At 44.8% G+C, this 25106-nt stretch overlaps 1 protein-coding gene across 1 annotated transcript in view; it reads left to right on the top strand.

Annotated features, from left to right (window-relative positions):
- Positions 1-2945: 2945 nt before the first annotated feature.
- Kif5c (kinesin family member 5C) overlaps positions 2946-25106 on the top strand; it is a 157721-nt gene continuing 135560 nt past the window's right edge. Inside the window, exons 1-2 of the mRNA XM_052182458.1 lie at positions 2946-3001; positions 4096-4692. Of these exons, the coding sequence (XP_052038418.1) occupies positions 4567-4692 (126 nt within the window). The 5' untranslated portion in view covers positions 2946-3001; positions 4096-4566. The remainder of the gene's footprint in view (positions 3002-4095; positions 4693-25106) is intronic.

A 25106-nucleotide genomic window follows, 5' to 3' on the forward strand; every position in this document is an offset into this window, starting at 1 on the left:
AGGGCATCCAGGAACCATGAGTGGCCCGTTTTCTTCTGTCATTGGTTTATCTTACTTAACAGAATCTTGAAGACTTATTTTTTTCTCTTTTTGGTTTTTTCGAAACAGAGTTTCTTTGTGTAGCCCTGGCTGTCCTGGAACTCACTCTGTAGACCAGACTGCCCTCGAACTCAGAAATCCACCTGCCCCTGCCTCCCAAGTGCTGGAATTAAAGGCGTGCACCATCACTGCCCGGCTTCAAGACTTATTCATGCTGCAGTATAGGTCAAGATTTCCTTGCTTTTAAAGACAACAATATTTCATTTTATGTTTATACATTTATCCTTGATGAACACTCATGTTGCTCTGAGCACTGATGTACAAATTCCTGGCTGTGAGCTGACTGGGGAATATATATTTAGAACTGGAATTCCTGGGTTGCAAAATCTACACTTATATTTTTGAGGGGTTGATGCTGTTCTTCACAATAGATCTACCACTTTTACCAGAAACCATGCACGGGAGATTCAATTTCTTCATATTGTGAAAGTTTTCTTTCTCCCTCCTCCTCCCTGTCTCCCTGTTTCTTCTCTCTCTTCCTTTCTCCTTTGGTATAATCATCCCAACCGGCTTTAAGTGATGACTCTTAGAGCTTTTACTTTGCTGTTCCCTCTCTAATGATGCGTGATGATCATCTTTTCCTGCGCTTATTGGCCTTTTGTACATCTTCAGAAAAAGTCTATTCAATTCCTTTAGCAACTTAAAAAAAACTTGTTTTATTTTGGTTGTAAGTTGCATGAGTTATTTTTATATATTTGGTACATATGATAACCTGTATCATATATATCATTTGCAAATTCTTTTGTTCTGTACATTGTTTTCATTGTTATTCTTAACATTCTTTAATATATAAAGGTTGTAAGTTATGTTTAATTTCTTTATTTTGTCTATGCCTGATTTGAGTCTGTGTGTGTGTGTGTGTGTGTGTGTGTGCCAGCCATGGTGCACCTGTGGAGGTCTAAGAACCATTCTCAGGAGTCAGTTCTCTCCTTCCACCACTGTGACTGAAAGGGGTCGCACTCAGGTCATTAGTGTGACAGCTGGTCTTTACCCCCTGAGCCATTTCTCCAGGCTCTAGAGTTTACATTTTTATGTATTTAAGCTTATTAAATTTTCTCATTACTCTGTGGCCTTCATATTTTTTCTTGAATCCTACTTGGCCCATTTTCTCAGACACACTGAACACTTTATTTTCTGTATCTTATGACCTCGTAAGTGGGATTCATATGATAACCTCCTTGGTCAGGGTTCACTTTGTACATCTTAGCAATTGGGAGGTAACAAGCAATGTTATTTGTTTGAACATGGATGATGAATTAATGAGTGAAGAGGGAGCTCATCACCACCCAGGCAGATCTCTGTGAATCCTGGGTTATTCATAGTTCGGACACTCTCAAAGAAACGAGCATCTATAGAGTTCTGCACATCCTCTCGTGGGCCCAAGGGAACTGGTAAGATTGTTCTTACTGGTATACTGAGTTTTAGTTTTGTTTCTGTTGCTGTGACAATCTGAGGTTGAGTGACTTATAAAAATTAGTTTGATTTATCTCATGGACCTGGGATTGCTCCTCCCTGGCTTCTGGTGAGGACCATTCCCTGCTTCATACGTGGCGGACAACCAGAAGAAGCATCTGTGGGCAAGATCACACCATGAATGAAAGAGAGAACCAGAAAGAGAGCAGAGGAAGCTGAGTGTGGCTAGTAATGCACACGCCCATGCCTGCTAATGTAGACTCGTACACACGCCCATGCTAGCTAATGTAGACTCGTACACACGCCCATGCTAGCTAATGTAGACTCGTATACACTCCCATGCTAGCTAATGTAGACTCGTACACACGCCCATGCTAGCTAATGTAGACTCGTACACACTCCCATGCTAGCTAATGTAGACTCGTACACATGCCCATGCTAGCTAATGTAGACTCATACACACTCCCATGCTAGCTAATGTAGACTCGTACACATGCCCATGCTAGCTAATGTAGAATCACAAGAGCAAGCGTTTACTCCTGGGCAAAAGGTCTGAGCCACTTCTAATGACCCAGATACCTCTTAAAACCCTCACTGCCTCTCAACCAAGTTTTGACACAGGTTTTCCAAAGAACAAGGAATCTGTGAGCCAGAGCCTGAGACTTGCTTAGTGTGACATAGATGAGAGCGCAGCACCAGGGATTCTTCCCCTCTACATTAGCTGTGATGAAGAGAGAAAATCAAATTGGTGTTTCTTACAATGGTTTAGAGCATTCACTTCAGTGGCTCTGTCTTTTCTGGTAGGGAGGAAACTTGCACTCCTGGGTACAACTAGATGTATGCAACAGATAGATTTCTAAAATTAAAGAAATCGTTATTCACAATCATTTATTCAGTACCCAGTAAGAATACTACTACCTAAGATTTGGCATATGTCTATGTCTATATCTATGATGTATATGTATATGTATACATATATGTATATGTATGATGTCTATGTCTATGCTGTATATGTTTATGTATATGATTTATATATCTATGTATATGATGTATATGTCTATGTATATGATGTATATGTCTATGTATTATGTCTATGTCTATGTCTATGGTGTCTATGTCTATGATGTATGTGGTGTATGATATATATGTAGTGTATGTATACATATACATTATATATATGTATGTATATATATATATATATATATAATGCTAAATATTTTACCATACTAAACACATTACAAGTAATATTGCTCTTAACTTATTAAAAAAAATTCAGCGAGGCAATATTTCTATTCTAATACCAGAGAATAGGAAACAGAGTGTGAAGGAAAGTAAATATCTTGCCACAGTCATAGAGGAAGGACTCATGTTCAGCTGACTGAGTTCCCCACTCAGCGTGCTTCCTACTCTGCACTTCCTGTTCAGATGGAGCAAAGGCAACAAGGAATTCACCGTCTAGATGTAGTGATGAAGAGAGGACACTGGGGCGGTAAGTAAGGACAACCAGCTACAGGCCATCTGGGAAATTATTCTGTAGAAAGAGTCTTAGGATTGACAAGTTAGTGGTGACAGAGTCCAGTGGACAGCAGCTATTGGCCAATGCATTCTCGTGGGAGGTGGGAATACATCAGGTTTCCTTCAAGAACCTTCATGCCATGAGGTTCCTTCACTGATAGATGGGAATGGGCCAGTTCGGCAGAGCACATGACTCTGAGAAAATATCAGAAACAAGGCAGGACAAGCGGAAGGGAAGAAATCACGGGAAGTTTGGAATCTGTTAGATTGTAAGTGTCGTGGACGTTCTAGGAGAGAAGGGAGCCGACATAAGCAGAGAAAACTGTGACCATGAGAGCCTGGGCTTGTCTGGGATTTGATCTTCTATACAATCTGATCATTTCTGCAGGATTCTAAACATAATTAGAACTTGATCTATGATTAGATGCAACTGAGAGGTCTTGTTTTCTTTTTCCTTTTTTCTTTTTTTTTGGGGGGGGGCTATTTTTTGTTCATTTGGTTTTTTTGTCCCAAGTTGCCTTCTGAACACTGGGATTCCAAGCATGCACAGTCACACGACACTGAGAAGTTCCCGACTTAGGATTCAAAAAACCAGCTTCGCCCCTCAAGTTCTAAAGTAGTATACTAAATATGTGGGTGTGTGAATTTGTTTTCTGATTGTGATAAAATCCTTGATTTTGATCAGATATGACTTGTTTTGAATTACCTATGTTCAAGCATTTCTGTTATAACTGGCTTCCATGCAAGTCTGATGTCCTTCCTGCTTTCCTTAGAACTCTTGCAACTCTTCAACTCTTGAACTCTTCAACACAGGGAAACACGGTGCTGATGAGTATTTTTTCTTTCAGGAAGAGATGTGACCTGTTTTTTTTTTGTTTGTTTGTTTTTTGTTTTTTGTTTTTGTTTTTGTTTTTTTTTTTTTTTTTTTTTTTTTTTTTTTTTTTGTAGAGTTTAATTGGGAATGCCAACTATGACTTCCATTCTGTACTTGGCTTGTGGGGACCCATCAGTCTTGCAGTTCCCGGAGGTCCTCACAAGCTAATTCAAGCTTTGCCCTCCCACCTGCAGGTAGGGTGACTGACTACAAGTCCCGGGATGCGCCGCGTTCACACCCAGGGTGAGGCGGATCTCTGCAGTGACGTCACCGAGCCCAGGCGGGGCAGAGGGGCGGGCCTGGAGTTGCCGGAGCGCGGTGGTGCTGATGCAGGATGGCTGAGCGCGGCGGAGCCCGGGAGGTCTGAGCCGGGCGGGGATTGCTCCCTGAGCATCGCCTAGTCCGCCCGCCTCGTGGTCGCGGGCAGGTGGGCCGGGGGCGCAGGACCGGACTGGAGGTCAGCAGCAGGGCGGCCCAGCTGAAACGCTGCTCTCCTTCCCGGGCTGCGGAGCTGCCGGGCGTCCAGCGCAGGCTTGCGATGACCTGCTGAGAAGCTGCGGGAGGCGGCCTAGCTGCGAGCAGCGGTTAGTTCGCGGCCTCCGCGGTGGCGTTGCCCAGCCGGGCCCCCCACCCCATCCCCGTGTCCCCTCCTGCCGCGGCCCGAGATGGCGGATCCAGCCGAATGCAGCATCAAAGTGATGTGCCGGTTCCGGCCCCTCAACGAAGCGGAGATCCTCCGCGGGGACAAATTCATCCCCAAATTCAAAGGCGAGGAGACAGTGGTGATCGGGGTAAGTGGCCTTGGTGTCTTGCCCCTCCTTCGGCTTTGCACCATAGCCTGAGTGGAGATCTTCCCGACGCTACCTCGGACATCCCAGCGGGGCTGGGCTCTCCGGTGGATCTTAGGGAGCCCTTGGCCGGCGACTCCTCACCGTCGGTGGTGGCACGGGGCGGCGGGGGAGTGCGAGGTCCGCCATTGTTCGCGGGTGGGGGCTCGGGTGGGCCTATTGTTCCCACTCTCGCTGCCGCGTGGGCAGTGTTTCAGCTTGCCAGCAAGTAGGGATACCCAGGTCTTGGTCAAAAGTGTAAGCTCTACAACCCACAGATGCATCCAGGCATTCCAGGGTTCGATTTGTCTCAAGACCTTAGTCAAAAAGGTAGGGAGGAAAGGTGCAAGAAAAACCAAAATCTCCTGGGCCTTGCATAGGCGGCTTCACCTTGCTCCCTTGCGGAAGGTGAGGGGTGCTCTTGGTGTCTCTGGGAGATCTCTCATGTTTCCTGAGTCCTATCACCCTAATTGTCCTGGATTTGTGCTTTCTGTGGACTGCCCCCGCCCCCCACTAGATCCTTTCTCTCTAGTGTCTGCAGATAGCCTCATATGCTTCGTTCTAGATGGAGAGAAGATTCTCCAATTTGCTAAGAGACGGAGTTCCCAAATAACCCCTCTGTGTCAAGAGCAGAAGTTACTTAAGCAAACCCAGGGTCTCCCTTTTGATCACCCTTCCCCACCATTCCTCCCACATCGCTTCCTCCAAGTTAGCTCCCTTTCTGCAGTCTGACTGTTGGAAAGGGGAGGGAATACTCCCTGGCAGTTCTTAAGGGAATATACCGAAGGAAATAAACTAGTTTTGTCCGCGCCCCCTTTCTTAGCCTGCTCTCTCCAGAGTGTGTGGCCCATGGTGCCCTCTTTGTATTGGAGCCGCGTGGAGAGGGACTGAGTTAATGCGAGCCTCTAGGTCCCCACTGCTACGTTCCTGGCATCCCGCTCCAGGCTGCTGATGCAGCCTTCCCGTCTCCAGCATTGATTAAGTGATGTCATCTCCATCACTGAGCATGCTCGGACTGCACCCTCCCCCCCATTCCCCCAGTGACTGTTGTATTTAGGTCAAGTGATTGACAGGTGACAGCTTTCTGAGTGTGTAGCTAGAGAACACCTAGCCTTTTTTCAAGCGCGAGCCCTGTGGTTCTTCACTCAGTCTGTCCCCAGCATCTTTGGCAAGGTTGTCTGCTGCAGTCACTGCAAAGGTCTTGGACCTGCAGGTGCTAGTACTGGTAGGCGGGTATTTTCCACTATCAAGGATTAGAGGCCAAGCCTTGGCCTGGAGGTTTCATCTTGTATTTTGCTTAAGAAGGCGCCTCCCCTGACCCCCTGCAGAATAGGATCCCTTTCCTCCCGATTTTCACAGTTATTGGGAAATGAGAAGCTCTGAATTCTCCGTGGATGGGCAGCCACATATTCTGATATCTGACCTATGGGGAAGGAAAGAAAGGGATTTCCTCCCCTTTGCTTAGGGTTAACTTGCAGAAAAGACGTGCGCTACAATTATTGATGAGGTAATTTTATACTCAATGGCATATATGGGTTAGTGACATATCCATAGCCGCCTGGAGCTAGGGTTACAACTCCTAGCCTGAGACCCCACCATTGTCTGATCCGCCCGGTTACCTGAGTGAGGTGTGGTTCAAGTAGAGTAGCAGTTGCTAGGGACTTGTAGTCCCTCCCTCTTGGCTTGTAATAGTTTTTAAAGTAACAGTTGCTCAGTGCCTGAAAATGTTCTGGTGACCTTGTGGGGTTTTTTTGTTTTGTTTTTTGTTTTGTTTTGTTGTTGTTTTTGTTTTCTCTCTCGATGCTTTAAAGGACCTGAAGTTCTTCTCATAGCTACCTCTGCTTCACTCTCCTTCCTCTGCCTTCTTCTCCCCCACCTTCCTCCTCTTCTACAAGGACCAGTGAAGGAGACTAGTAAATCCTCTGTGCAAAACAGAGTCTTAAGTTTAGTTGTATTACTATGAGTACGTGCTTATTTTCAGTCCAAGTGTACGCAAATAACACCAAGTTAAAACAGACACAAACGTTTTAACAAAAAGTTATGGACGTGAACATAGGTACTGCACTTCAATTGTAAGGTGGATTTTGTGTATCCCACTACTTTAATTTATTGAAATAAAGCATCATATAGAACAGCATTAAATTAGCCTGATGACTTTGCAAAGAAACAAGCATTTTTTTCCGGGATTGTTGAGATTTCTCCAGTGTAATCCTCAGACCCCAACACCCCAGGGCATCAGTATTCTGATTTCTGATACCACACATTAGTTTTGCTTGTTTTCCCCAGCGTAAAACCCTACAGTAGGTTGTCTGTTGTGTCTCTGGCAATGACATTTCAGCATTATGCTTGCCAAATTGGTCTTGTTTGTAGTGGTATTTCACCATATGACTATGCCTGAATTTACTCATTCCTTGGGTATTTTTGAAGAGGGTCTAACTTTGTAGTCCAGGCTGGCTTTGACCTCATGATTCTCCTGCATTAGCCCTCACCATACTGGGAGTACAGGTGTGAGCCACCAAGCCCAGTAAGAGAGATGGTTGCCCTGCGTCCATTTGTGGGGCTGCTATGAACCTTGCAGTGTGCATCTTTTGGTTCATGAGTATACAGAACAGATCACTCTGAGATAATAAGTGTTAAGATTCGTGTTGGCGTGGCCTTAGGACCCTTCCATGCACTAATTATTAATGTAGATGTAAATATAGCCCAACAGCATGTGTGGTTCTTAAGCATCATGTGGAATGGTCCCAAGTTGACAGCAGCGTGTGTGGCTCAGTGTTGGGTAGAATTGATCTCAGTGGGTGCATGGTGAGGATGTCCAAAGAATGTGGAACGTCGAACCACCCAGGAACCGCACTGTCAGTCTTGGCAGACACAAGTAAAGGAGGACATTTGATGGAGTCAGCTCTTAGCTCAGGTCAGAAACTTGGACGTTCTTAGTTTTGAAGCAGAGATTAATTTCCCCCCTTTGAACTCCTGTTTTCTTATGGAGTTGTACATCAAGAGAGAAAGATTTTCAGGTGGGATTTTTTAGGTTTCTCTTTTAGGAAACATGCAGTCTTGGAAGTTTCCTCACCATCCGTGCGTTCTGTTTGGAGCTTTTATGTAAATCCTCTCCTCCGCTGTTCCTCTGCCCTGACTTTTCCATCCACAACGCTGTCTCTTTACTTTGAACAAACGGTACTGTTAGTGTGATAGAAAGCCATGACTGAAAACTTTCTGTAAGAGTTTATTTGGGCGCCTGGTTCTGGAGGGCGAGTCCATAATGACAGGTGACACATGAGAGCAGACAGCTAGAGCGGGCAGCTGGGCCAGAACCTGAGTGAGCACGCCCTCAAACACAAACTCAGGCAGAGAGAGCAAACTCCTGTTTTCTTCACTCTCATTTCTGAATGAAATGAGAGTGAATTACCTCACACTCACACACACACACACACACACACACTGCCAGAGGTGTCTTCCTCACTTGTTTTTCACCTTATTTTTTGAGGCAAGGTCTCTCACTGAACCTGGAGTTTGTGCATCGGGCAGGACAGGCTGACCACTGAGGCCGGTGGCTGCCATTACACCTGCCTACTTGTGTGGGTATCCGGGGTATAAGTTAGGTCCTAATGTTTGTGTAGTAGGCACTTTCCTGACTAAACTATCCCTCTAGTCTCTACTTTGTTATAGTTAACTTACCTCACTCACTTAATTTTATAAACAGGAGGTGGAAAATAGTTAAAGCAAACAAATACTCTGAGAACATTAATTATACTTAAAGGGATATAAAAATTGGAGAAAAAAAAATGCTGTGTTCAGCTTGTTGAAATCTAGGAGAGCTAGTGACTCTGGTGCTGAGCCAGAGTGGGAGGGGAGGGTTCATGACTAGAAAAGGGCCTTTTTCTTGTATCGCATTAATTCTTCAGAGAAAATTACTGGATTTAGAGGATTTCTCAGAGGACACCTTCATTATCTGCTAAAATCCTGGTGAGTCATTCATTACTGGGGGCTCTGCCTCTCGGGTGTGAAGCGCCTGTACTGATCGGAGATCTCCGGGTTGGCCAGTTTCTACTGGTTCTTTAAGATAGCCTTTCACAGTGTCTTCTCCTTGGGTACTTCTGTTTGCAGTCCTGAGAACGTAGGCCTTGCTACACATGGCTACTTTCCCCTGAGATAGTGTCATCTCTGAGAGTCTCTGAGTCAGTCACAAGCCCAGAACTGGCTCTGGGTGAGGAAAGTGACCTTAGGAGCTAGGAGTTTGCATTAGCTTTCCACAGTTGATGGCCAGAAAGGAAAGGCGCCTGACAGAGCCTGGAGGAGATTAAGGTGTGAAGAGATGCAACAGTACTTGAGAATTTTTCTTTTGGTCCACTCTATTTATTGATCTTTCAAAGTAGGAGTTGAAAAACTATTCAGCATTAGAACTTTGTTAAGGGTATAGTTTTGATTGAAAATAGTGTTTGATGACTCTTCCTTTAGGTTTGTATCGCTTCAGTAGCAAGTTGTGGTAATTTTAGGGGCTTAGCATAACCCAGATTAATTGTCAGTTTACACAGGTCAGAAACCCAGTACGTTGGCTGTTTACTCCATTTTGAGTCTCTAGGAGTCCAAACCTAACTGCTGGTGGGACAGTGCTCTGGCTGGGAGGTCTAGGCAGAAGCTATAGCTTTGCTCACTCAAAAAGTCAGTAGTTTGTAGGCCTACTTCATGGTCATCTAAGATTTTATCATGTTATTTTTTTGTTTTGAGACAGGGTTTCCCTGTGTAGCCCTGGCTGTCCTGGAACTCACTCTGTAGACCAGGCTGGCCTGGAACTCAGAAATCCACCTGCCTCTGCCTCCCAGAGTGCTGGGATTACAGGCGTGCGCCACCACCGCCCGGCTTCTTATCATGTTGTTAGATCATGTTGTACTGGCTGGTTTTGTGTATCAACTTGACACAAGCTGGAGTTATCGCAGACAAAGGAAACCACTCCAGGAGATTCAGCTGTAAGGCATTTTCTCAATTAGTGATCCAGGGGAGAGGGGCCCAACCCATTGTGGGTGGTGCTATCCCTGGGCATCTATAGTCCTGAGTTCTGTAAGAAAGCAAGCTGAGCAAGCTGCAAGCCAGTAAGCAGCAGCCCTCCATGGCCTCTGCATCAGCTCCTGCCTCTAAGTTCCTGCCCCGTGTGAGTTCCTGTTCTGACTTCCTTTAGTGATGAACAGCAACGCGGAAGTGTAAGCTGAATAAACCCTTTCCTCCCCAACTTGCTTTATGGTCATAATGTTTTGTACTTGAATACAAACCATGACTAAGACAATTAACAAACTTAATTCTGTGTACAATGTCCCATTTGTCATATAACATTAACATATAATAGGGCTAGGGAGTATGGGCATCTCTGAGGAACATTAATCAGCTTACCATATAACACCATACTACGATATAAAGTATTTTCATCAAAACAACAAAACACACACAGACAGACAGACAAACTATTCATCCTTTTATCTACCTCTCGGTTTTTCATCTTTGTAATTTTGCTTTTGCCAGGTTGTCATAAAATGTTAAATATCTTTTTGAGTTTGGGTTTTTTCACTTAGCAGCTCTTTGTGGTTTACTTCTGTCGTATATATCCATATATAAACAGGTTTGTTGCTATTTTGTGTAATAACTTTTTATTGTGGGTATGGACACACCGTAGTGCTCACCCATTTGTCTTTGGAAGGGCATTTGAATTGTTTCCAATTGGTGTGATTATGACGAAAGCCACTATAAGCTTTTGCATATAGATTTTGTGTGAGCATACATTTTTGTTTCTCTTGGTTGAATGCCCAGAAGTGGGATTGCTGTATCATTTGGTAACTATATGTTTAATTCTGTAAGAAACTGCCAAAGTCTTTTTCAAAGTGGTTGGACCATTTTGCATTCCTATCTAAAAGTGGTAACATTATAAGCCAAAGTTTTAAATAGCTTAGTCAGTCACTTTAAGTGTATGCTAAACTAGTAGAATCTCAGTATATCAGTCCTTCATCCCCTGTGCTCTAAATTCAGAGATGTTTTTAGTTCCTGAAAATAGATTAGTAATTTTCTATAAAAATGCCACGTAAGATCAGAGTGCAGGAACTCAGGGGCGTAGTTCTAAGCCAGCGCATACTCAGGGGACTCACTGTTCCCACGGAGGGATACAGTAGGCGCTGCATAAGGAAGAGCTAAGTAGAGGCAGCTGGGAGTCAGGCAAAACTGAGTCCCGACACTGTAGTGAATTGAATAGGTTTGGCCTCCACAGATACATGTGTTCTAGGGCTTGACCCATAGGGCGTGGCACCATTAGGAGGTGTGACCTTGTTGGAGTAGGTGTGGCCTTGTTGTGTCACTGTGGGGGTGGCTTTGAGGTCTCCATGCTCAAGCCATGTCCAGTATCACACATAGTCTCCTTCTGATACCTGTGGATCAAGATGTAGAACTCTCAGCTTCCTCTCATGCCACCATGCTTCCTACTGTGACGATAATGGACTGAACCTCTAACACTGTACGCCAGTCCCAATTAAATGCTGTCCTTTATAAGGATTGCCTTGCTCACAGCAATAGAAACCCTAACAAGACAGGTAACCTAGCTAGTGGTGGCACTTTTCCCAAGTGGCTTACCTTTTCTGGGCCTTAGTGGTCTCATATTTAAAGTAGAGAGAATTGTGCAACAGGGTAACAGGCTAAAATGAACTGGTCACTGTGAGGCACAAAGAACATGCCCAGTGTTGATTATCTCCCAGGTTTCCTATACCCTGTACAGATCCCCCCCTTTCCAGAGTTAGATTTGTTCTTGCAGTTCTTGCTGCCCTTGGCTCTCGTCTGAACACCCTTCCTGTGCCTTAGGCATCTGCTCATCCCCTTCTTCTGCTTGAGTAGCCACTCTTCATCTTATTTGTGGTGGCAACTCATGTTCCATGTAGTTACAGGCGCCACTAGCTGCTTCTTTATCTGAAGCAATCATTCCCAAGACTGCGTGCGAGCGTGTGTCCAACCCTGCCGCGTCATAAGTTCCTTGGGCAGAGGTTGCTTGTTCCTGTATTTATGTATTTGATTATTTATTTATTTAAGAGATTTTGTCTGCTTTACTGTAATTTGTAGAGTCACTTGTAAATGTAAATGTATTCTAACTGAAGTTGATCTTTCTCCCGGCATGACAGCAAGTCTGCATAATGCTGATTTCTGTGTTTCTTTAAATAACGTGAGAATCACGTTATTAAAGGAGATATTTGCTGGGTAGTGGCGGCGGCACTTGGGAGGCAGAGGCAGGTGGATTTCTGAGTTCGAGGCCAGCATGGTCTACAGACTGAGTTCCAGGACAGCAGGACAACGTAGAGAAACCCTGTCTCGAAAAACAAAAAACAAAAATAAAAACAACAACAAAAAAGGAGATATTCCTCTGTTTACTTGCACTCATATGGCCCAACTCTGCATGCTAAGAATAACGTTTTCCACTCCCTGTCCGCCATATTTAGAACACTCCCCTATATTTTCCCCGTGATCCTTGCCTCATGTTTCTCCTGTGTCTTATTTAAAAAAGAAAGAAAAAGAAAGAAAGAAAGAAAGAAGAAGAAAAAGAAGGAAAAACAAGAAAAGAAAAAATAAAAAGGCCTGCTTTCCAATGATTTCTCTTGTGGTAAAAAAAAATGTTTTACCTCATTGAAATGGGTCCAATTTCATCTTATTTCTTCCTTCTTTAAACAATTAAAAAAATCTTATCTTTGTGGCTGAGAAAGCTCTCTCCTTATCCACTTACTGCACATCAACTAAATTGCTTTTAGTAGAAATTGTTGCCCACATTTGTGATCATTTGTAAGTATGGAGAGACTGGAGTGAACAGGTGACATACATTCTAGCGTCTCTAGCCCCAAACACACGTGGTCAGCCTGGGAGGGACACCCGGATCTGCCATTTCTTAGCGTGGAAATTGCCTGGCCAAGATCCAGCTTCCTCACTCGGAAGAGAAAGGGAAGCAGCACTTCCCTTTGGGGTTAGCATGGTGTGAGGCACTTCATCCACAGACTCAGAGGCTGGTATTGAATAAGCATTCAGAAATCATTCTGATGTGGGCTGACTAGTGGCTGATCCCTGTACTCCTGTGGGACTGACTCACCTTGGGAAACCACAGGTCTTTTAGAACTCCTTGGTGTCTGCAGGAGGGACCCAGATGCTTCTGAGAGTTAGCTCACTGGCCCAGTCTCTTCCCCTCCTTCCAGTGGTTCTCAGTCTTCCTAAAGCTACGGCCAGAGGATTCCCCGGCATGCAATAAAGACACATGCTCCACTATGTTCATAGCAGCCCTATTTATAATAGCCAGAAGCTGGAAAGAACCCAGATGTCCCTCAATGGAGGAATGGATACAGAAAATGTGGTATATTTACACAATGGAATACTACTCAGCAATTAAAAACAATGAATTCATGAAATTCTTAGGCAAATGGTTGGATCTGGAAATATCATCCTAAGTGAGGTAACCCAATCACAAAAGAATACAGTCACTGATAAGTGGCTATTAGCTCAGAAACTCTAAATACCCAAGACACAATTCACATATCAAATGGCTCCCAAGAAGAAGGAAGGAGAGGTCCCTGGTCCTGAAAAGGCTTGTTCCAGCATTGTAGGGGAATACCAGGACAGAGAAGTAGGAGGGGGTTGATAGGAGAATGGGCTGAGGGAAGAGGGCTTAGGGAACTTATGGGGAGGGGGGAACCGGGAAAGGGAAAATCATTTGGAATGTAAACAAAGAATATAGAAAATAAAAGATTATAATAAAAAAAAGCTACGACCCTTTAAGATAGTTCCTCATGTTGTGGTGACCCCCAACATTGTTTTCATTGCTATTCATAACTCTAATTTTGTTGCTGTTATGAATTGTGATGTGAATGTCTTTGTTTTTCGCTGATCTCTTGGCTGTGACCCACAGGTTGAAAACCTCCTCTCCATCGACTATCCTGGCTCAGTGAACCCCCCTTCCAGCTTCTCACACCTCATGCCCCAGAGGCTGCCTCCATAGCATCCTCTGCCCTCTAATGCTGACATTAGTGAGCATCTAATCCCCTTTGCTTCTGCGCCTTCAGGGCTTCCTCAGGGACCCCGACCAGCCCTCCTGTCCTGTTCCTGTCAGTAAGGAAGGGTTAGCCCTTCTTTCCCTGTATTTTCCCAGTGAGGCACAATACCTGCTTTTCTCCCATTGGGCTGAAAACCCTACGAATGCAGAGAACGTGCTTATTCATTCTGTTCTCAAGATGTGGAATGGTGCCAGGAACAGAGATGCTCAGCGAGATGCCTGTTGCAAAGGCAGCTCCCCTTGCTGGCCTGAGCCTGTGCCTGTTCCCTTGGGGCACAGTCCCGACTCCCTGGCTTAGGAAACATGTCTTTCTCACCTTAGCTACATTCGTGGGTTTGTTATTATCATTGTAACAATAGGACTAGCCTTTCTCTGGCCTGGACGTGGTGGTATCCACTTGCAATCCCAGAACCTGTGAGGCTGAGGCAGGACCATTTCCAGCCCGGGCTACATAGTGAGATTGTATCACAGAAAGGAAAAAAAAATAGTTAATAGTTTTTGAGGGTGCTTTAAAAATATATGCTTACTGAAAAAAGTCAGATCATGAAAATCATGAAGGCTGCAAAAATAGCTCATTGTCACTGAGCAGGAAATACCAGTTAACATTTCCCTGAGACTACCTCTCCTTCCCGTATACTTGGTTTTAAAACAGATTCTGTTTTATAGAGTGCTTTTTAGAACCCAGCTTACTAAGTGGCATACTTCAGACATTCAATTAACTGCTTCGTACTAAGGAGTTTTCTCTGTTTTCCACCCATTATAAACGATGTCATCCACCTCAGCCCACCACCCTTCTTTGTGAATTTGCCCAGTTACTTTGATAAAATGTTTCTAGAGTTGAGATTGCAGCATAAAGTTTAACTCTGATTCCAGCGTATCCTTAGGGGAAGGAGCAGCTTGAGGATGGGGAATCTTGTCCTGTGTTTTAGTCTCGCTTCCCTGCTCGCCCTAGAATTACTGCCAGTTTGTCTCATCAGGCAGCCCTGTCTGTGCTAAATTAAATTCTTACCAGAGCGTGTCTTCGTCATGCACTGTTAACCGCTAGATCCAGAGCGCGGCACTGTCTTTCAGACTTTCAGTGTGGACTATTGCAGTTTGTGTGTGTGTGTGTTGTGGGGGGAGGTCTGTCTCATCGTCATTTTCAGTATCCCAGAGGATGCTGTTTCTTCCAGGTGATCAAAAGCTAAATCTTTCTCTTGAGTTAGACAGAGATAGAGGCCAAGGATGGGTGTACTTGGCCTTCTTGTGCTGACATTGGATGGCCTATGATAGCTTTGGAAAGTGGGGCACTAAGTAGGGATCAAATACTTCTCTCAGAAAGGCCTTGGGAAGAGGACATTAGTTTCTTTTTCCTTGGTCACTAGCTACTATTTAAAAAAAAAACAGAAAACAAAAACAAAACAAAACAAAACTAGTAGAAATTCAAATGTACATCAGAGAGGAAAGAATAAACAGGTGCTCCAGGACCAGGCTTAACCATCATCACCAGATAGCCACCCTCCCACCCCACCCCCACCCCCCAGCCTCTCCTAACCTTTCCCATATTCTCTAAATTCCTTTACGGTAGAAATCTCAAATTTCCAGTAAGTCAATCCCCAACCTTCATTACATATCTCTAAAAAGTCAGCACTCTTTAATGTAATGTGAAACACCACAGTAACTAAACTACTACCAGTGATTCCTTGCAGACCAGCACCCGCTGCCTCATAAATTCATCTTGAAAGTGTACTTGGGTTGGATTGGCAGGTACTGTTGATTCCACTGGGGAGAGAGAAATGTTCTTGCCATACTCACCTTGAAACCAGTGGGGTCTCTACAGGGATCCAGCCCTTGTGGAGGCAGGAGCATGTACCACCATGAGAGCTAACCAGAGCCATACAGGGATCCAGCCCTTGTGGAGGCAGGAGCATGCACCACCATGAGAGCTAACCAGAGCCAGCTCTGCCAACATTACCCTTTCTAATCAAGCGAGGCTTTTCACAAGTCAGCTGAAAAAGCCCCACACTCTGTGACTTTGCCTGGCTGCTGCCACCCCCTGGCTTGAGTTTGCCTATGGAATCGGCAGGGACGGGCAAATGTGAGCTGTTTGTCTTCCAACCCTGATACTCGGTTTGATCAGCTATTTGGAGAGGCTCACTCAGGTGTGTTGGAGAGATAGACTTTCATCTTATCTTTTCATATGTGGTGTGAATTGGATACTGGGAAACATATTTTCAGGGGGTGAAGTGGGCATTCGAGAACAAAATTTGGTGCAGCACATAAGGAAATAGTTCAGTAGTTTCTATTTTCTCATTAGAAGACAAGAGAAAACCAAATTCAGGTAATTTATGTTTTGACACTTTGCAGGGTACATGCATTCTTAGGAGCTGCAGACCAGTAATATTATTTTAGAAGGATTTTCTATGATGATCTTGGTTCCCTAGCACTGGACTGACAAGCCTCAGGGACCTGTCCCAGGTTCCATACCTGGCTTTGTTCCAGTCCTTGCTTGCCCTTGGCCTCCAGAGGAGCCCAGAGCTGTCTGCTTGATTCTCTGGGGAAGTTGTTCTGTAGTTTTCCTCAAAACCTGCCTGGAACCTTGCCCCTCAGAGGTTATTGATTTCCACCTGGGAACTGGGGCAAAAAACCGCTGCCTCTGACATCAGAAACTTGGGAGAGTCTCTGGGGGAGGGACTTTATTTCTCCTACAGCTGCCACTTACTGCAAAGACAGGGACAGATGCCCGTCTGATTGACTGGTGTCTAGACCTCTCTTAGATTTGATTTCTGATGGACTAAGGTCCTGACTCAGTACTTTCTGTGTTTGACTTCTGTGGGAAACTGAGGCAAACTGGCCTCTGCAGGGTCTAGCTTTTTGGGCTGGTTCCTTGTTAACTGTTAGCAGTAATAGTAGCTCACAAATTCCAGGCCCAGCCGAGCTGTCTCAACTTCTTGTAGGCTTGGGCAGCAGTGGAGGAGGCTGTGGGGTAAGAAAAGAAGGGTTTAATTCTCATCGCCTGACCTTGAGTTTTATGTCTGTGTTGGGATGGTAGATGCGGGGTCCTGCCTAGGCCATGATACATACTGTGTGTGTCATGGGATTCCTGTGGGCTAAATTTTAAAGGGGATTGTGGTATTTTGGGGTTGCTGTTGCTAATGCCATCATGATCCATTGAATTCATGATACCATCCAATAAATTCGTGTTTATAATATATGTGAGAGAAACATTAGCTTTAGAAGAAAAATGTGTAGCTCTTTAGAAAGTAAACAAAACAGTACAACCTATTATGTGCTTAGACTAATAGGAAGCAACATCCTGCGAACTCTATCCCAGACACACAGAAGTTGCATGTACATGCACTCACTGAATTTCTGTGGTAAACGTGGCTCTTAGCAGAAGCTTCCTTCAAGATTTATTTGATACATTTTTCTGATCTAGATAGATATTAGATATTAAATATTTAGATCTTTGTCCAAAAACATCTGCGAAGGGGAAAATAGATACCTGTTTGCCACTTTCTAGCTGTGTGGAGAGCAGGGAAGGGTGAGCTCTGGTGCTCTCTGGCCGGCCAGTATGGATGAATCCTGTGACTCTAGGCTCAGTTAAAAGACTGTCTCAGAAAGTAAGTTGGAGACAGAGCCCAAGACAAAGACATCCTGAGGTGATCTCTGGCTTCAACACACACAAGTGAATTTGTGTACCTGTCCCCTACCCACAAAGTTTATAGAAACCAAATCTAAAGTAGTAGCAGGTAGATTATGGGGAATTTGATGTTAAATACATTCATTATCACTCAAAAATGTTTCCATTTTTAAAGAAGTGTTTTGTGCATCGCCCAGTCGGGTGGCCACTGGTCACATTTGGTCTACTGAACAACTGGAAATATGGCTCGTCCACGCTGGGATGTTTGGTAGCTGCAAAACATATACCAGACATTGAAGACTTAGTATTAAAAAAACACACACAATAAAACAGCACTTCTCTCAACCAAACCTACAAAAAACCCTGCAGTAAAAGACATCATTAACATAGACGGATAAGACCCATGACATATTGCAATGATATTTTGGATGGAATGTGTTTGATTTCATTTTTGCTTTATGAAGATGTGACTAATATGAAATTTAAAATTGCATCTGGGCCTAGCATTAGTTCCCTTGGATAACACTGCCCTAGTGTTTGGGCATAGTGTTCTGACTTTACAGTCGTAGGATTTAGTTCCTCTCCAGTGTACTGAGGGCCTATTGTATACTCAGCTCGGTTAAGCATCAAGAGCCCTGCCATCAGCAGGAAGGAAAAAACCGAACCTTGTAAGTACCTGGCCAGAGAAGTGGATGTGAAGTCTTGCTGATAGAAGACTTGGTTCTTTGTTGGGGACAGCAGGCTTAGGGACCAATGTCCCTCCTCTCGAGGAGGATATTTGCAAAGTTCCTTTGCAATTCTCTAATTATTTCCTGCATTCCAGTTTGTAATCATCAGTGTCCCTTCCCATCCCATAATGCTGGGAGCCTGAGGGTCACTTTTGAGAAGTCCTGGGAGCAGCAGCCCAACAGTGCCCCTATTAAGGATAAGATTATGGGGGGGACTAGTGACTAACGAATGAGAGAGAGCACCAAGGCGTGACTGGATCCCATGGGTTCTAGGAAATGCTGCCATACTACCTTGTTTCCTGGCTCTGTAGTCAGCCCCGCATCAGCCTTGCTGCCAGTGTTTGTCAGGAACTGCAGGCCTAGGTCCTTGCCCATGCCTGTACAGCTCCTGAAGCTTAGAGTACCTGCTGTTGCCTCCCTGGGAGACTTGCTTCTAATCTCCAGGCAAGACGCACCACAGTGCCTGGACTGCCCCGTACCCTCTGTCACTGCCTGTCGCTGGTGTAGGAATGAAGAGATCTTTTGTCCCGGAAATGCATTTTCCATTAGCCTGGTGAGTTCTAATGAGGCCGCTCTGCCTAGTGGATAAAAGCACCCATTAGGTGTGGGGGATGCAGAGCTGGACTAGAAGCCAAGGAGACCCTTTGTCACTCTCAGGTGCCTTTTCTTTGTTTGTGCATCCTTGGAAGAGCTTGCCTTGAAGGTGAAGAAGGCTGCATAGCTCTTTGCAGGAATCCCCTCCCCTCCCCACCCCAGGCCCCTGGTATCTGGATCAATGCAGGATTGATCGATCCTCTTTGTGGAAAACCCGCAGTAAGGTCAGCGCAGGCAACGCAACAAAGAAGCCATGAAAATCATCACAAATTTACCATTTAATATTCCTGTCCTCCCTTCTCCCGTTGGTCTGTTATTGTTAAAAAAAAATGTATACCAATCGTGGATGTACAAGTAGTCCCTCTTCCATGTGGTATAATACCTTCATAATGCCACTTTTCAGTGATCGCTTAGTGTCCACTGGGCTGGCACAGCAGTTTGCTAAGCGTCTGTCCGTGTTGACACCGAATTCCTCATGTTGCACTTACCTCAGACATAGTTGCTGAGCAGCCCCGTGCACAGAGCTCTTCTCACTAGCTCGGTTGTTTGTACAGAATTCATTAACTAGAAGCAGATTTCCTGGGTCCAGTGGGGGAAACATATACATCTGATCCTACTAACTATCAGCCTATTGTTTTCCGCCAAGGCTCTACTAATTCCCACAGCCTTCAGGGATGTGTGCCTGGCCTATCTGGCAGCAAATCCATGTCTGAAGTAAAGGAACCGAATCATTTGAAAGGGTGATTGGTATGGCCGTGCTCTAATGAAAATCCATAGGGATTTTCCCTTCTGGTCTTTGCTGGTGTGTGTGTGTGTATGTGTGTGTGTGTCCAACCTGGCAATATAAAAGGAGAGATTTGGGGCATCGCTGTACCATAGCCCCAGTATCCAATGGCTGACAGAACTGAGTGGAGATGGCCATTTATATTTGGAATGACTCAAGGCTTTTCTCACAAATCCTCAGCTACGATTCTTTCTCCCACTGCACTGGATGCACATTAACTTGTATCCAGCAGCACCCATGGGGGTGCTTTACAAAATGACCTGGCGTGTGCCGTGCTGACCGAGGTGGGAATTCATTTTTCTGGAGGGTGGAGTCACACTGCACAAAAGAGATTACTTCACATTTTGAAGGTTATGTGTCATCTAGGGACCAGCACTCTATTCCTGGAAGAGAATATATACTAGTCCTATCTTCTGGTGGGTGCCACTGGCAAGCCCTGGTCTGCAAAGGCAGCCAGAACCAACTGAGTTGAGTCAGATAAATAGAAGGAAGGCAGGGTGTGACTGCTGTGGTCCTTCCCTGCTGCCTGTGTTTCCCTCCCTCCCTCCCTCAACCTCCTTCCCTCCCTCTCTCCCTCCCTTCCTTTTACCCTCCCGTTCCCCTCCCTCCCTCCCTGCTCTCTCTTCCATGGGTTTCGTCACTTAAGCCCAGAGACCCCTCTCTGTATCCTTAACTGTCACATTGAACATCGTTCACTTAAAGTATTTGGCTTGTGAAAATGTTATCTCTGACTTCAGTTAAATCATTACTTTAGATTTGTTAAATGAAGATACAAACTACATGGTGCTGAAGGAGATAAAGAGAAAAGAGGGCACAGTAAGCATTTCCCAGGGGAGGAAAGAAGGGCAGCGGACGACTCCATGGCCAGAGGCCAGCGTTGCCGCCAGAGGCCACGGCTGGGAAGTGGTGTGGAGGAAGGTGCCTTGCAACTGGGTTAGAAATAACTCCCTCAAGACATTTCTTAAATGCTGCCTCCCTTGGCCCCCAGGCTCCCAGGAAGGAGGATATGATTAATATTTGCTTTCCACAATTTTATAGCTCATGGTATAATATAGAACATGGGTTTCCCATCAGTCCCAAGCGACTTTCACCTGTTGGATGCCTTTGTCTTGATGTCAAAAGGATGAACAAATCTCATTTAATCCAAGTAGCTGAGGGACCAAGTTATTCTTTTTACTGGAGGCTGCATATAGATCACCACAGTCCCAGAATGGCAGGCACACTGTGTGTGTGTGTGTGTGTGTGTGTGTGTGTGTGTGTGACCGAGACACATTCCACATATTGTCTTGGTCATGGTGTACATGTCCGTGGGAGGGTCATGGTGTACATGTCCGTGGGAGGGTCATGGTGTACATGTCCATGGGAGGGTCATGGTGGTGTACATGTCCGTGGGAGGGTCATGGTGTACATGTCCGTGGGAGGGTCTTCCATTGTGGCTGAGACTTGTCTCGTTTGGCATCTGTCATAGGCCGTGGCCTCTACAATAGTAGCTTCACACTATGTCTGTTGGCCTTTTCCATTGTTGTTAATAACTGGAGACTGGACCCCACACCTTGTTCATTTGAGGTAAATGCTTTCCCAGGGAGCTGCCTTCCTCACATTTTGAGGGAAACAGAGTTTCTTCTTTTTCTTTTTTACAGGCATGTGCACACGTGTGACACGTGTGTGCCTCACTGTTACAGGGACCACCTGGAAATACAGATTCTCCTTAAGGAGCAGAGTCCATTTTCTGCACTGCTACAGTTTGCTTCTAGACTGTTCTAGAAATGCCTGTGTGTTAAGGAGTACTGCCCAGTGTGGCGTTTGCAGGGGATGGCAGAAGCATTAGAGGTGGGACTTATTGGAAGATCACAGGTCACTGGAGTGTGCCCTCAAAGTGTGCCACCCTGCCTCTTCCCTTCCCTTGGCCATGTTCTGCCACCACCAAAAACCCGAAAACAATAGGGCCAGTTTATGGGCTTACACCTTCAAAACTATGATCCAGAACAACTCTCTGTCTAGTAAGAGAAATGAGCAAACACACGGAAACATTGGGACACACACACACACCACTGAATAGTTTCATTGAAGATGAAGCATAAGAATATGACAGATTTGGCAAAGTGGTTTCATTTTGCAAGTAATAAAAATTCTTTTATAGTGAATACATTCATATTGTTTTGGATTGAATGTGCTCAGATTCATTAAGCACAGGAGATGATTGCTATGAAATTATTTCCTTTTCTACTAAAACCTGGAATCTGCACACAAACACTCCTCTCTTGGTTTGCAACATCCTATCTTAAAAATTATTTTAATTTCAACTGAAGGCTGATTTCATAAAAGAAGATGAGACTAAGAAGCCCTAAATTGAAGACATTAATATAAATGAGGCACACTTAACAGTCTATTGATAGTCCTCTACTCTGAAAGGAAAATGTCTATAATTTACCTAAATTACCTTGAAAAGAAAAGAACAAGAAACTTCCTCCTTTGGATGCCTGTTCCTGGTGCTTCCCTCATAGGCAGGCAGCAGAGCCATAGAGTCACTATCACAGCTCCACAGCCGTGCAATACCCATAATAAAACAATCTGAGCCACAAGACCTGAGGTTCAAAGCTAGTTTTTGGTCAACTAATACACCTTTAAAAAGGATGGTTGAGCTTTCTTGTTCTAGGGACCAGAGATGAAGAAAGAGAGGGGGGGGGGGTTAAAGAAGCTATCATTGATCATAGATATTTTATTTTGCTTGTTTTCTCTTATTTTTTGTTTTATTTCATTTATGTGTATTCCTTCTCTCGGTATGCACATATGAATGTGCGTGGGTCTTCAGGTGCCCTGGAGGACAGAAGAGGGCATTGGTTCTGGTGTGAAAGTCGCAGGTGGTTGTGAGCCATCTGACGTGGTTATCCGGACTAGAACTTTGGGTTCCTGAAAGCACTCTTAACCACTGAGCCCTCTCTCTAACTCTGTTTGACTCTCTTTATTTCAATTATAAAATATTCTTTAGGATCATTAAACATACTTGTGAGAGTGAAAATTGGAAAGTAGAAATGTCCCCAATTTGTCCCTGAATAGCTGTCTGGTATGGGTTAAATTATTTCAATTCCATGCGTATCAGTTCAATTCTAAAGTTCAATTGGAATTGAATTAAAAGAAATATGTAAGCAGGGACGATGGGATGGCTTAGTGGGTAAGTCTTGAGTTGGCAGGACATCATGTGTGTGACTTTGCTTCATCTTGAATCTGTAGAAATATTTTTACAGATATTGTGTGCTTTCTGTATCTTATCTTAATATTTATGTTTCAAAATAGTTTCTTGTAGTTTCTGAGAGATCTGATAGTAGAAAATAAGAGCGCACTGAAAGCCGGTTCTGTTTAGGTAGTGTATGCACGAGAGTGGGCACAGTAAAGAACCACTGACATGCCCACCCCGTGATGCAGCAAGGTTTTTATTGTAGAGAAGAGAAAGAAAGCAGCCAGGGACATCTGGATGAGTCCAGAGCAGAGAAAGGAAGAAACCATGGCTGGGGCTGTCTGTGAAAGAAGGAAGCGAAGCAAGAAAAGATACTGCAGAAAGACAGATGCATGTGTGCACACACATGCACACACAGTGCACACACACACACACACACACACACACACACACACAGACACACATACACGTGAGAATATCAGGAGGAGTAGCCAGGGACAGAGAACAGAGACAGAGAGAAGCGGTAGTCTGAGGTGAGAAGGGCCAGCTTGGGCCTTTCAAATGTTTAACAGGCACTTGCCAACAGGGACTGAGGGAGGCCAGAGGCCCACATAGGCTTTGGTACATAACCACAGGTATGTGCCAGTGGACCCGTATAAGGGAAGTGACTCCTTTTGGCAGATGAGAACCGGTTTCAAAAGTTCTCAAGCAATTCTGGCTTTTGTTTAACTGCCGGGAATTCTTTTCTAGTCCAGATTAAGATGGAGCTAGACTCAGTTTTGAACTGAGTCATAAGTAGGCTGCCCTTTGGGGGAAGGAACAGGGTACCCTTTGGACCTGACTGTATCATTGGTTAGGACTTCAACATCCAAATTTGAGGACAGATGTACCTTTGTCTCTAACAAGACACACTGTATTCGCTAACCCATCAGACTTGCCTGGAGGTTAGAGCCTATGGTGGCTTACTGGCTTTTTCCTAAGAACATGGTCAAGATTCCCCAGCAGAGAGCCTGAGGTGAACCCTCTCAGAGATTGGGGGCTGTAAACAGCAAAAACAAGACCTGTTCCAAGCCTGCCAACAGGGAGCAATAGGGCCATGTCTTCCCTCATTGCCCCGGTGTGGATTTATTGGACCTTGAGACCTGTATATCTGGAGACACATCCCTGAAATCCGGTTCTTCTTTTGTAGTTGTATATCCTGCATAGACATAGGTCGACAGCACTCAGACCATTCCTCTCTGGAGCGTCATGATAGTGATGCCTTGGCTATTTTATTCAAGGAGAGAAGAGAAGTTCAGACAGATACTTTGATAAGGAATTGAGAGTATCCCTGTACAGAAAGAGGATAAGAACTCTCTTAGCCTCATCCCCTTAGCTTGCCTCACTGGAACTGTCTGGGACGAAAGACAACCACAACCAGGAAACTGAGAATTGACATCTGTTTAGGACCCAGCTACTGTAAAAGCATCATCTGCCAAAAGCCAGGATTCTTGTTCTTCTAGAACTAGAGAATAGTTCTTCTAGAGCAGCTGTTTTCACTTTCCCTTTTGTTTTTAGGTACCTTTATTTATTCTACTAAGAAAGCCAAGAAAGAGTTCAGGTCACAGCTTAGCGCACAGACTCAGCGATGCATGCTTGACATGCTGGTTTCATAAACAATACAGATAGTCTGATAGTCCCTATTGTCTGTGTCACAGACCCTTTGTAAAGAATGCTAGTTTTCTTAGTATTATTACTGATATGATGAAACACTGTGACCAAAATCAGATTGAGGAAGAGAGGGTATTTGGCTTACACTTTTATATTGTAGACCATCAGTGAAGAAAGTCAGGTAGGAACCTATTCAGAGGCTGTAGTGTTGAGTAAGAATGGCCCTCATAGGCTCATATAGTTGCATTTTTCATCACCAGAGACTGGCACTGTTTGAGAAGGATTTGCGGGGGCGTGGTCTTATTGGAGGAAGTGTGTTAGTGGGTGTGGGCTTTGAGGTTTCAAAAGCCTACGCCAGGCCGGCCTCTCTTTCTCCCTCTTTGTAAGTGGATCAGGGTGTAGCCCGTAGCTACTTCTCTAGCACCATGCTGCCAGGCCTGCCATCATGTTCCTGCCCATGGTAATAATGGACTAAGCCTCTGGACCTGTAAGTAAGCCCTAGGTAAATGTTTTTCCTTATAAGAGTTGATGTGGTCCTCGTATGCCTTCACAGCAATAAACAATGGCTAAATCAGGCCATGGAGGGGTGCTGCTTACGTGATGACTTGCTCTCCATGACTTGCTCTGCCTGCTTTCTTATAGAACCCAGGACCACCAGGAGGGTTGTTCCCTCCGACAATGGGCTGGGTCCTCCCCCATTAAGAAAGCGCCCCACAGCTGTGTCTGCTTGCAGCTCAGTTTTCTGGAGGCATTTTCTCAATTGAGGCTCC

Source organism: Apodemus sylvaticus, chromosome 5 (genome assembly GCF_947179515.1).
Source record: "Apodemus sylvaticus chromosome 5, mApoSyl1.1, whole genome shotgun sequence".
NCBI classification, from domain to species: Eukaryota; Metazoa; Chordata; class Mammalia; order Rodentia; family Muridae; genus Apodemus; species Apodemus sylvaticus.